The sequence below is a fragment of the Temnothorax nylanderi genome, unplaced genomic scaffold (assembly GCF_030848795.1).
Source record: "Temnothorax nylanderi isolate EJ_2023f unplaced genomic scaffold, tnyl_v1.0 TNYL_tig0035_pilon, whole genome shotgun sequence".
NCBI lineage: Eukaryota > Metazoa > Arthropoda > Insecta > Hymenoptera > Formicidae > Temnothorax > Temnothorax nylanderi.
In genome coordinates, this window is record NW_027249097.1 from 1217390 (window position 1) to 1230437 (window position 13048).

General features: G+C 42.9%; 1 protein-coding gene across 6 annotated transcripts in view; it reads right to left on the minus strand.

Annotated features, from left to right (window-relative positions):
• Window positions 1–49: 49 nt before the first annotated feature.
• The window catches only part of Bap170 (Brahma associated protein 170kD), a 48809-nt gene continuing 35810 nt past the window's right edge, over window positions 50–13048 (minus strand). Inside the window, exons 5-17 of one of the 6 annotated variants that reach the window (XM_071703541.1) lie at window positions 11284–11759; window positions 10662–11176; window positions 9959–10353; window positions 9651–9870; window positions 9150–9555; window positions 8355–8543; window positions 7226–7432; window positions 5071–7142; window positions 4787–4946; window positions 4516–4674; window positions 3494–3574; window positions 2670–2761; window positions 50–2584 (exon numbers count right to left, since the gene is read on the minus strand). In XM_071703541.1, the coding sequence (XP_071559642.1) occupies window positions 2461–2584; window positions 2670–2761; window positions 3494–3574; window positions 4516–4674; window positions 4787–4946; window positions 5071–7142; window positions 7226–7432; window positions 8355–8543; window positions 9150–9555; window positions 9651–9870; window positions 9959–10353; window positions 10662–11176; window positions 11284–11759 (5096 nt within the window). In that variant the 3' untranslated portion in view covers window positions 50–2460. Of the gene's footprint in view, window positions 2585–2669; window positions 2762–3493; window positions 3575–4515; window positions 4675–4786; window positions 4947–5070; window positions 7143–7225; window positions 7433–8222; window positions 8544–9149; window positions 9556–9650; window positions 9871–9958; window positions 10354–10661; window positions 11177–11283; window positions 11760–13048 lie in introns of all 6 variants that reach the window. The other 5 variants (XM_071703538.1, XM_071703542.1, XM_071703539.1 and 2 more) reach the window with 5 other exon arrangements.

A 13048-nucleotide genomic window follows, 5' to 3' on the forward strand; every position in this document is an offset into this window, starting at 1 on the left:
TCCACGCGATACGACGGAGAGAAAGAACAACTCAAATAATCAGTCTATATATTTTTCCCATATTCTCCTTCGTATTTAGTAATTTATTATATCGTTCTTTTATTCCTTTACACAGATGTTTATTTATGATCTCGATGATCGTACGAAACGGTGAACATGTAAACTAGGTATAATTACAAATAATAAAAATAAAAAGCCTCTCACAAGATTTTCGTCCTCCTAAAAACGGTCAGCTATTAAACTTGTTTTTATATATTTATATATAAAATACATAATAGAGGCTCGCACAGGGTCCATTATCATATTTTTTATGTCTATCCTTAAACGGCCGTTTTGTAATATAAGACGAAACCGTATTCCTCAGTTGTTTTCTTCACCGAACCAGTTAAATAATTACAAAAATCCGTTTCTTGCAACTTCTATGTCTTGTCACAATCTATTATAATACAAGAATCATTTACTTTGTTTCTCTTAAAGACGCATTAAACTTACAATCTTAAGAAATTTACACAGAGGTTTTAACATCATGAATGAAATACAGGCATTATGTACAAGTATGTATATATCTTCAATATGATCAGCTTACTCTTTCATGCAATGTAGTGGTGTCTCAAACAATTTAATAAATGATAAATGCAATCTACGCCGTTCGCGAAGTAGTGACGTCCGAGAACATAAAATACTTGTCACTTTAACGCTTTAAACCGTTCGAAATAAAATAAAGATTTATTTTACATAAATTACATAGCCATTAGCCAAATAATGGACAAATCTTTCAATCATTTTTATTTGATGTGCGGTTCAGAGAAAATTAGTATTTTTAATAGTATCCTCTTTTTTCGCGGACACTCTGTAATATGAAAAGAATTCTACGATCTTCCAGAGCAAACGATGTTAGAGTATTACGTCAAAAGACAACTTTGTCATTATGCGTTGTAATAATATTATATATTGCATTTCACACGATATCACAATAAATTTCGTCTATTGTTGCATAAATTTGTTATATAATCATTCATGTTCAATTGAGATGTTCCAAGTACGATACGTTTGCATCAGCCGAGAGCCAACTACGTTCTACCATGAGAATGAAAAAGAAATATGCTTCCAATTGCAGTCGCGGATTAGATTAGTAATAAAATTCTCGAGTTAAATAAGAATCAAAGGAAAAAAGAATTCAATATTACAATCGTCATATAAAAATCTAAGATCTTAGGCCTTTTAAATCCAGATATAAAGAACGTTGGAAATTTACTTACTCATTCCGTAACTCGTTAATTTGTCAATACTGCTGGTTTCGGGATCGCTTTTTGCAAGATATTTCTTTTGATTGGAAGTCACGCTAATGACAAAGTCATTTTATAAATTTGTCTAACGATATGCCGCATTACTCAGCGAGCGTAAAAAATTGTCCTCTAAGTATCCTGACACATCGCAGAAAGTCGAATGGCTAGGAGTCATCGAGCTAAAACTGATCTAAACTAGACGTCGTTAGATTTATGCAGTGATATGAATGTTCTGCTGTAATGACGAACTCGCTAGCATGCCGATGCATGTACTGTTATATCTTACTAATTTCTGTCGATAGATTAGATTAGTTAATAATAAAACAAAGAGAGACGATAATATATATAGCCATGTAATTGCAATATGCAATTATAAGCAAAACATAAATTCCTAACAAATACATTTCATAAAAAGATTTCGTTTTTCTTTCTTTATCCTAGGTCCTTGGTGATTTACGAAAAAAAACATACAATAATAATTAATATAATAGAATAATATAATATTAATTATAATATATTGATTATAATTAACTATAACGTCCATAAAGTATTTTCTTCGTTCCTTTTTGTACACGTTTACTAAAAACACTTTTTCCACCTTTCTTGTTGAGAAAATAAATATTAATATTAAATCTGAAATATCATCTCTCTCTCTCTCGCTCGCTCGCTCGCATTCTCTTTCTCGCTCATTCACTCGCTCTCTTTCTATCTTTTTCGCTCTTTATCACACACGCACGCACACGCACACGCACTTTCTCTCTTTTTTTCTCTTGCAAACTCGTTATCACTTTTCCATATTTGACCTAACTGTCTTTGTATTGTATATTTCACTATAGTTACAGTTCATATCATAATCTAAATTGGCAAAATGATTTGCCTAGTAAGTTTATAGGCCTCTTTTTTTCTATATATGGAACATTTATCCTCGGTACCATTCTTCTCTAATTCCAGTCCTTCAAATTGCATGGGCACACATCACGCACGCACGCACGCACGCACGCACATACATAGGCACGTACGCACGCACGCATGTACAGTCATCCATGTGCATGTAATCACTACGGCAAGTGACTATAAACTTATGCACTCGCTTTCTCCCCGTGTAATTCGAAATAATGTAAGTTGATCGCTGCTCGCAAGATTAAAAGAGCTTTTAGAGGCCTGATTCAAGAGGTCACCTATGATGGCTACTGCTACTCTGGTCGTTCATATCATAAAGGACTTGTGCGATTGTTCTCGATGATTCGACATTGCTTAACGCCACGCCTGCCAAGTGGGGCTCGTACGCTCTAAGATGCCTGCAAATAATTCGTGAATGAGCCAAAGATTGCGACGCGGCAATTAAATAAAACGGCATAAAAACGTGGGAGCAGCGTGACTTACCTTCTACCGTGTGTTGAATATATGACTAGGTTTCTAAGAATGAGAGCTGCCGTTAGGCGAATACTTTTGGTCACTGGACCTTCGTTGTCATCCTGCAAGATAAAGACACACTCATTGACAATCGATCGTCCAAGCGCGCTCGTTTTCACACACAAGACAACTGATGGCGGACAACAAAATGAAATCACTGACTTTTCAGATGCTAAGAAAAAAAAAAAGGGTCTCGTGAAAAATGCATGGATGTGGTACGTAGTTTCACAAATTGTATGATGTTGTTCTACAAATGTTATGGGAGTCGTGTTAATGTGTAAGAAGCGCTGCAATTTCTCGGCGAAGCTGCAGTTTCGTCTGTCCTGGATCATGTATTCGACATGTCACGTTATAGACGGCGACGAATCCATATTCTTGCACCTTAACCACGTTACAACTATACGACAAGGACGCACACATATACACAAACATATATATTCAAGCCTACGGCTCTAGCAACATCTACTTAGTAAATGGGAGTCCGGCTTCTCTTTGCTGCTCTGTTGAAACGAGCACTGTGCCAACACCCTCCTAATATGAGCATTGCAAGTTCGACGCATGTAAAAATAAAATAAAGAAATGCTAGCTACGTAATGTAACGTCGAAACAAAAATTAAAAAAGACATGCCATAACAAGACGGAAGGGTAAAACAAATGAGGGGTTCGGGGGAGAATGACATGGTGTGCAAAAAAACAGAGAGAATAAAAAAAGCACAGAGAGACGACAGCAACGGCAGCGCACAGGAGCTGTAGCTGCGTCGTGATTTCCCTTTCAATTCTCAATACATTTTTACCTGTTCTGGTGGAGAATTTTGCCCAGGTCTGGGGGAAGAAGAGCTTGAGGTGGCTGCAGCGGGCTTGGTCGGCCTTTGCTGCTTCGCCAAGAGAGAGAACAAGAAATTTCGTTAAAATTAGCCAGTCAAAGATTTGCAGAATCGAAGACTGTCGGGTGATTTTTACGGAATCGACTTTACATCAACAGAATATCAACATGGCAGGGAGAAAGATTGTAACATGTGTATTTCGAGACGTGTTTTACGTGTATCAAGTGTGTTATAAGATTATTAAATTGTATATCTATCTAGTTTGTGTATCTTTTGCTATCGGTTTGCTATCGCAGGGAGAAAGTTTGCCTTAGTCTAGATTTACGACCGTATGACGCATACAGAATACGTTTTGAACTCTGTTCTTTCTTTCAAATTCTATGATTTTACCTTTACTTGTGAATACTTGGAAATAAAAGTGAAGATGAAATCGTGTTTTACTAAATTGTAATTATTCTAAAAATATTACTCCTAATGTCTTTCGATTTTATGATCTTGCCAATCTTTTATCTCTAATTAAGTACATTTGTATTGATTAAAGTTATGTCAAGACATTTACATATGAATTTAACACATTGCACGCTACCTTCCCTGTTTAAAGAGCAAGTGTTTGCGACTTCTTTGCCTTATGGATATTTAATAAAAAAAATCTCTTACTAAACGTTTAATATTTATTCACCTTTAATTTAATAACAAATAATTAAAAGTTTAATGATGAAAATATATTAAAAATATAAAATAAAACAAAGACAATTAATACTTTTGGCATGTAATATTTTTCAAAATCCGATTCTATCAGTATTTGACAATAAGCATACATAAATCGAGCTACGCTAAAATCAATAGTAAACGTCTCGAATGCTTAAATTCCGCAGGATCGGCGTACAATGTGTTAATATCAAATGCGTACAGAGAACGAACAGAACAGTAGAATTAAATTCTGTATTCTCGAATAAGTTTTGGAATTGCAAAATGACATCTTGAAAACTTACCATTAGCTCCTTAGGATTAACGAATTCCAGAGCATGCCGTTTAATAGCGTGGAATGCCGCGTTGGGTGCATATCCGGGATGATGCGGGGTCGGGGGCGTAGATGTGGAGACTTCGGTTTTACCCGTCGCTGTCAATTGTTTCCTCCTCATCGACATTGTCTACGAAGGTAAAAAAGTTGCGAATATAAAACTCACGGTATCGAGCATCTATCCGATAATTTCCCTCAAGATCAATAAAAGCTCAACGAGAGTGAAATGCAAGATTACTTACGTCCGCGTTGCAGTGCCTATCGTATAGATGCGTCATTAACGAGAACTTGCGTCTCTTGAGAGCATCACAGCTCGCCCACAGACACAGTATTTCCTCGCCACCAGTCGGACAGTGGGCTTCGCAAACGTGAAGATAGACTTCGTGCGGTGTTTTAAATTGTCTAAAATTATTTAAGAGATAGTTTTCGTCAATTCGCAATGTCCCATAGACATAAAATATTTCGATAACTTCCATGAAATCGCTTGATAAAATTGTAAATTCCGAAAATTTATCTTTGAACGTACCTAAGACAGCCCCGCCACTCACACAGGTAAGCGTTAGGATCGATTTTGATCGTGATGGTTTTGCTCTCCTGCAATGGCTGTGGCGTCTGGTGTTGCTGTTGGCTTGTGGAGGGTTTCGACTCCGGCTCGGTGGAGGTTGATGAACTCACCGTTTTCACGACCTTAGTGACAGGTGACGGTTTGACGGCGGACAGACCGTGAGTAGCCGCCGCTTGATGCGGAGTTGTGGGCCTAGTCGGCGGTGGCGTGGACGCCGGAGTAGGCGTCACCACCCTGGACGGCACGCTGGTGGATACCGGTGTTTGCTGGGCCATCGCCGGGATCGTGACGGTCACCGTGTTCGAGTTGGTCTGCGCCACCGAGCTGTTGACTATAATGGAGGCCTGCGGAATAGTGGCGGATGTGGGTACGAGGGGCGGCGGGATGTTGCCGAGCGCCGGACTCTGCAAAATCGGACGAGGAACCTGCGTCACGACCACTTGCTGTCCCTGCGGCGTCATTGCCACCATCTTCTGCGGGGTCGGTTGCGCGGCGGCCTGCGGTTGCAGTATGATAATTGTCTTGGTAGCAGTCCCCTGTTGCTGCGTCGTCTGCGCCACGAGAACGGTTTGCGCTTGTCCCTGTACTAGGGCCGTCTGTGGCTGTGCTAATACGTAGTTCTGACCAGGTACACCGCCCGACACTACGTATTGCAGCTGTCCGCCCGCGCTCTGTTGTAGAAGCACCTGCGGTTGAGGCGGAGGCGGCCTGCCCTTCACCGCCGTGGTGGGAATAATTACTTGGTTGCTCGTCGGGATCGCCTGCTGCACGACTATTTGCCTAGGCGTTGTCACTATGAGTTGTTGCTGCTGTTGCTGATGCGACGGTAGTTGCGGCTGCGACGCCTGATTGATGCTTGCGATCTGATTGATGAATATGTGAGGCTGCTCTTCCTTGATGTGTATAGTCGGTGGTTCTTCTTTCATGATAATTGACGTTGGTTCCGTCTTTACATGAAGAGGAGGAGGAAGGGAAGCTGGAGTCGCCGTTGCCACCGCCACTGTTGCTGTCGCTGCCATTGGTACCGTAGCTGTTGCTGCCATAGCTACTGCCGCTGTCGCTGTCGTCGTAGCCGTCGCCGTCGCCGTCATCGGTGCTGTTGCCATCGCTGACGCTTCATCCTTTATCGTATCCTTATTAACGTTCACTTGCTCTTCCAAGTCCATCTCGTCCTCTATGCAGTCCGCTGCCAAAGCGGCATAGAGATTCGCCGCGGTGGAGGAAACAGTCGCTTTCTCGCTGTCCTTGTCGTCGTCCTGCTCCTCGGATTTTATACTCGATACCGTGGATTCCGCCGTGGTCGAGTCGACCGCTGGGTCGGGGGACATCGTGCCGTTGGAATACTTCGGCTTCTTAATATCCAGCTCGTCTGATTCGCTGGCCGATCTCTTGATTCCTCGCGGCGCCTCGATCAGGGTATCCTCGGACACTTCGTTCTGTATAACATTGCCGCTCTCTACCTCGGGCTTTATCTTCAGTTCGGTGGGAGATTCTTTTAATACCTTCTTGATGTGATTCTCCACCAGATCCATCTCTTTCTCGTTAATAGAGTTCTTACTGAGCACGCCGTTCAAAATCGGCTCCTTATCGACCTTTCTCTCGAGCAGGTCCACCAGCATCATGCTCTGTAGCGGCTTATCCTTCGAACCCACGCTCGACGAGTCCTTGGACGAGCCGTCCTCCTGCGCGTCGATGTCCGTGTTGTTGCTCGCCGGCGCGCCGTTAAGTAGGATACCTTCGAAACTCGTCGGCATGTTGTCCTCCTCGACCCTGAAGGAACAGTCCCTGCTACCGCCGATACCGCTGCTGGACGCCAAAGAGTTGTTGGTGGAATCCGAATCCTCGCCGATGGAAGTGCACGTCATGCGTTGATTTGTCTTGTTCGGTGTAGCGGTGGCGACATTGACCGTTGTTGTCAAGGGCGGACGACAGACCTTCGCCGGTGAGGAAGATATGTGATTTTCAGTCGAGTTCACCAACGTGGTCGTGGACGTGATAATTTGGTTAGCATTGTCGTTATCGTTTACTTCAGTCTGAAACATACGAGATGCTCGATACAACATGGTATCATACATGCAAAGCTTCGCCAAGTGGCGAACTTGTAAAAGCGACGTACCTTCTCGCAGTTATTAGTCACAATAAACTTGGCCCCGTTGAGCCTTTGTATCTTTTTGGCAGGAATGGGTGTGATTGCCGGTTTCTGCTTAGCGTTGACGGGAGTCTTTGGAAGTATCGTGGCCGGGGTGGCCGCGGGTGCAGCGGGCTGCATCACACCCGTCATCTGTTGCTGCAGTAACCTCTGTTGTTGTTGACGTTGGGCAACCTAGCGAATGTTCGTGATAATATTAACCGGCGAAACATAAATCAATACTTCCAAGTTTTTCCCCGCAATCGTATCACTTCTCGCGCGCTCATCGATTTTATTATACTTGTAACGGAATAAATGTCAGAAGAAAAATCGAATTCATCAATCGAAAACCATGCTGTTGTTAGTACTTGATGTGTTACGAGTACTCTCATTTAAATTTCAAAATAACACTCTGTTAAATATCGCTAATATCTCCTTCATATCGTAATAGATTCGCCAAGAAGGGAGGGAGAAAGGATATTTTCTGGTCTCTGAATTCATATTTTAAAAGAACAAGGAAGTACATAACAAAGTCTGATTACATCAACCAACACTACATCATAAGCAGACATTTTAACAAGTAGTAGTAAAAAAAAAAACATAAATGCATATATTTATTATACTCCTGCATAGATAGCATACCGTGATAATTTACTTAAAAAATTTACTAAAAAATAGAAACAAAGTATCTCGGTGAGAGATTCTGTAATATTCCTATAATAGATAATAAATAAAGTTGCTAAAAAGTTGAAATTTATCTTGAGTATAACAAGATAATTGTAATTTACGCACGCATGTGATTAACTCAAATTACGCTGTCTACCACATATGTAATTAACTTTCTTATTACATATTCATATAACGTCATTAAAACATCAAGAAAACAAGATTCTCGAAATTTTGATTTGGTACTTTATGGATAAAAAGAGAAGAACTCCAAAAAAAAAACGAACTACTTATACTTGTTAATATACAACAATGATACCTGGTTGCTGGTTATTAGCTGGTTGGCACTGATGCTGGATGCGATGCTAGCAGTAGTGTTTGTTACGCAGGCAGTAGGGGTAGACACACAAGTCGCAGCAGCACTGGGCATGCAGTCGCTGCTGACTGTTACCTTAGTAGCCAATAGGCTTTTTATTATGGAACTCGACGTAGTGCCACTTCGATTGTCTTCCTTAGCAACTACCTGGAGACATTGTAACTGTTGCTGCGGCTGCGGCTGCGGCTGCTGCTGTTGCTGCTGCGGCGTTTGGGAGCCGCTCGCTAGCAACGCTTGGCTCAGATGCGGATGCGACACTGATACCTAATCGACAAGGAGGCAACATACAAATTTCAACCACCACAGCGAATCATAGCTTCGGAAAGTATAGTTTAAGCGTTTACGTGAACACATGCTGCGATATATCTCGTATATTATAGCGTGGCTATTGTTTACGTAGTCGGAAGAAGCGTTTTGACAAGCGTAAATCACAGACAATACATTGATTCCTTGGAGATAATTCTGGCCGATATTTTTCCAAGACCGCAGCGATGATTGCGAATAGAAAGTATAAAGTATTTCATCCTACGTAAAATTTTTATATATAATAGTAGATTCAGCAAATAATCTGAGATCTGTCGCAAGGAAAAAAAAACTGAAATGAATGTTGCTCTTACAGTTACTCTACTTATCTATACGTCTACGGTACTCGGCGATCACAGAGCTAAGTCGAGGATTCACGAGGCATGCAAAGGGAACTCTCTCACCCGTATGTTACAAGGAAGTAGCTCTAGCTCGTGTTAAAGGGGGAAAAACCAATAGTAAGAATAGCGTTATAAAGCTACAACACAACGTGAAAGTGAGAACCAAGGTCATAAACGAGAATGGCATAGAGAATGGTATAGAGAGAGAGTTAGGATTCGGACCCACCTGACTTTTAGAATCAACCTTGGTCACTGGATTTTGGGACTGGCTCGAGGTGTTGTTGGACGGGGGTTTCGGCGGTGCGGACAATTGGGCCTTGAGGATGGGAGACGCGGGGGTGGAGGTCGTTTGCGTCCCGGACGACGCGGCGGGACTATCGACCTGGGGAGCGGCCGTGCTATCGGGTGCGGGACTTATATTCTTGACTGTACGCTGTTGAACGGGAAGCACCTTTACTGGAGTAGTGTTGACCGCCGGAATCGGGAGTGTATTAGTCGCGACAGCAGCGATAGTTTGGCTCGGATAAGTGATCGGCGCGGGTGTGGCCCGTACACGGATGCCTTCGTAATACTGGGTGCCGGTATTTTCGCCCTTCAATGGATTCGGTCCCACGATATTGCCGAAAACGGATCTGCGCAGACAGTGTACAGCGTGTATTAAAACATACGTATATTACGTGACACAACAAATATCGCGGCGATGATTTATGTCTCATGAGATAATCACCTGACGCATCTGGGAAAATGCAGTGGTGCTATCACGCCTCGTCTACCGATTTTCGTGCAGCAGCCGAGGTACTTTTTATACAACTCCTCCTGTTCGATGCGTATACCGGGTGCGAGTTCAAACGTCGCTTTTACCCAACCCAGAGCGAACTGTTCATTCTCTTGAATGATTTGCTGATGCGCGTTTTGTTGTTGGATCGCATTAGCTGTCTCCACCGCTTCTACGTAAACAAGAAACAAAAATGCTGGTAAAAAAAAAAACTATCTGCAATTCCTAACAAAAGGCGAAGAAAGATTTCGATCACGTACTGTGCGTTGTCGACTTGGTCGAGGTCGCGGCGGGAGTCGTCGGTCGAGAAGACGCTGGACTGGCAGGTGCCGGGGTTGCAGTGATCGTAGCCGGCGTAGACGGAGTGGACGCGGGCGCAGTCGTTGTGGCTGGTGTGGTAGGGGTGACGGGGACAGCGGTTTGCCCGGTGGTGTTCTGCTGCGCCGCTGCTGTGGACACCGTCTCGACCACTCGCATGAGAATACAAGCCTTCGGGCCGTAACTCTGTGCCTCCACGGTGACGAGGGCGACCAGCGTGTCAATGGCACCGCGTACCCGCGCGACGCTCGTGCATGGTCTCTCACCCAGTGACGTTAAAGCGTACAGACATTCCAGGGTATACACTAAGAGGGCTACGTCACTCATAGCTAGAAATCTACAAGGAAACACGACGAAGTCTCGCGTTACAACGACGCAATGCATTGAAAATACTCGTGATTATTTAAGTTTTCATGAAATTATTAAATATTATAATTATTTGTGCGACAGTTTTCTTGTTTCAAATTAAAACACAAAACTTTGGACATGAAAAACTGTCACAGGATGTTTACCCAAATATTAAGTACAATACTTTTCATTTAACTACTATATTTTACATTTATCAATTAACGAGAATTTGTACAGTTAATCAGTTTCTGTCAAGCAACAGCCAAAACGAAGAGACATATTTATATACACACTTACCTGCATATGAGTTCATAAACATTATCTGCCAGACCAAATGTGACAATTTCTTCGTTACTGTCTTGCTGGCTGATCTTGTTGAGCACCTCCAAGCAGGATATAACGATAAACCTGTCCTGGGACTCGATCCCCTTGGCCACACACGTTAAGACGACGTCTGTTATCCTCTCTCCGGCCTCCTTTAAAATAACTTCGTTCGCAATGTTCCCTAGTATGTCGAAGCCGAGCTGATGCAGATTGCTCCACCTCGCTCTCACGCACAGCAGCACGAATCGCAGGAAACACCGGTTCCTGCCTAATATCGTCGCGTTCTCCGGCGTGAAGCTGAGGTTTCGTAGGATCGACGCGATTTGGAGCACGCGTTGCCCATACGGATCCTGCGTGCCTAACGTTCGACCGACGCAAAACAGATCCTTGTCCTCCTCCTCGAATTTGATGGAATTCTGGTTCTGGTCTTTCAAGTTCTCGTCCGAGTGCAAGACAAGCGAATCTAGCCGTGGGCAATCTGGAGGTACCTGTAATTCATACGACGAACGGTGTTCAGAGCTTCGAAAACCAGAAAAAGAGATCGATGAAGTTTCTTAGAGAGTTCACATATGTAAAGATATGTATATTTTCTCACCACTTCGACGTCAATCGGCGGCGTCGGTTCCTCGTTCTCCGTTGTCAACGCAGCAACGTCCTGCTTGCTCTGCTTCTCCTTCTCGAGAGTCTTCCGTCTAGAGAAGGTCGGCAGACTGCTGGGTGGCTTCTTCATGAAGGTCCTCTCGTTCGTGAGGTCTATCACATCCTGGGAATCGAGCACGTCCGACCAGAAGGAATTAATAGAGTAGTTACGAACACGTGAGTACACCTCGATGAAGAGTTGTCGCGTGCCAGGCGAGTCGAAGACGCCGGCGTGCGCCAGGAGGATGTTCACCAGACGGGGATACTTGTCGAGCCGCAGGGTGTGCTTGCCCTCGTTCGACAGGAGGGTGCAGACATTGATGGCGAAGTCCTGCTCGTTCGGCAGCGGCGACAGGAGCGACAGCGCGAGCTTGTCATAATTCGAGGACTTGTAAAGATCCGCCGAGAGTCCGTTGTAATCGCGCAGAGATTCTGAAAGCAAAGGTGAAAAAATGGACTTAGTATTCTATGCAGAGGAATTAATTTTATCTTAACTAATGACTCTACTTATTCGCGCGTCGTTTATAAAGCCAATCACTCCCCGAGAGACAGATTCTACGTGGGAGAGGAAAAGAGGAATACACTTCTCTTAAGTAACTTTGTAAGTTCAAGTTTCCTCTAATTCTATAAAAATTCTCTGAAAATTCTTATAAAGAGATTTCTTAAATAAAAACGTGTTCGATGCCTCAGAAAATTACGTGTGTGAACATGATACCGCAATAAAACTTAGACAATTAGAAGTATCAGCTGGTTGTGATTATGACAATTATGCCAACGATCTTCGGAACGTAAGAAAAAAATCAGGATATTCCGTGATGCGTCACATTATGTTAGCTGGTTTTTCCTATGATCACTATAATGTAATATTAGTGGATACCGTAGGATTATCTTGGAGAGTAGATGCGAAGGTCGTGCAAACGTTTATCCACGTCGTGTTCACGTCAAAATCTGCCGACGGTTTTTTAAGCGTGCACCGTACAATACATTTGCCGCGACCGTTCAATTAAAATAATTGAAATACACAGTTATTATCCCGCTGGCTAATTAAAATAATTAAAATCCGCTGCGTTTTTCAGAATGCACGTTTTGTCTCGCGGAGTCACGTGCGATTCGAATATATGCTTCATATACATATTCGTTTAAATACCTTCCGGCAGCTGCATTGCAAACGTATATCTGACGGGAAATATTGTAAAAAATATGTAAAGTAAGATATAACATACAATATTAAAAGAAACAAAACTGTTTTTTCTTGTAAAAAGACGTCGATCTTTTTCAACGTAAAACGTAACTTTTGTAAGATTTGTTTTATTCATCATAGTTAGCACATGTGAATTGACAAAACTATTTTTGTAGAAAAAAATTTGCAGCAAAACAAAAAGTAAAAAGGAATTAAAGTGACAGGGCAGTTCCGCGCTTTCAATATTGAGCAGATTTGCTCGACCCACTGGTTGTTCTTTCTTTCCCCTTTTTTCCCTTGAAACTAACGAAACCAGTTAATGACTCGGTCGTATCTTATCGGCGAGTCATTACGTTGGGACGCGGGTTTTTGCGGGTGTTTCTGTTCCAAGCGCGGTGATTAAAATATCCGTTTCCCCGCGGGCACGGCGCGGCGTTTCGCCGTTGCGCGAACGGGCGCGTATCTCTCTGGCAATCGTCGTTGTCGGAATTGTCACGCGGCCAATCCGATCCTGTCGCGCTTGACGATGGCTCATTGAGGC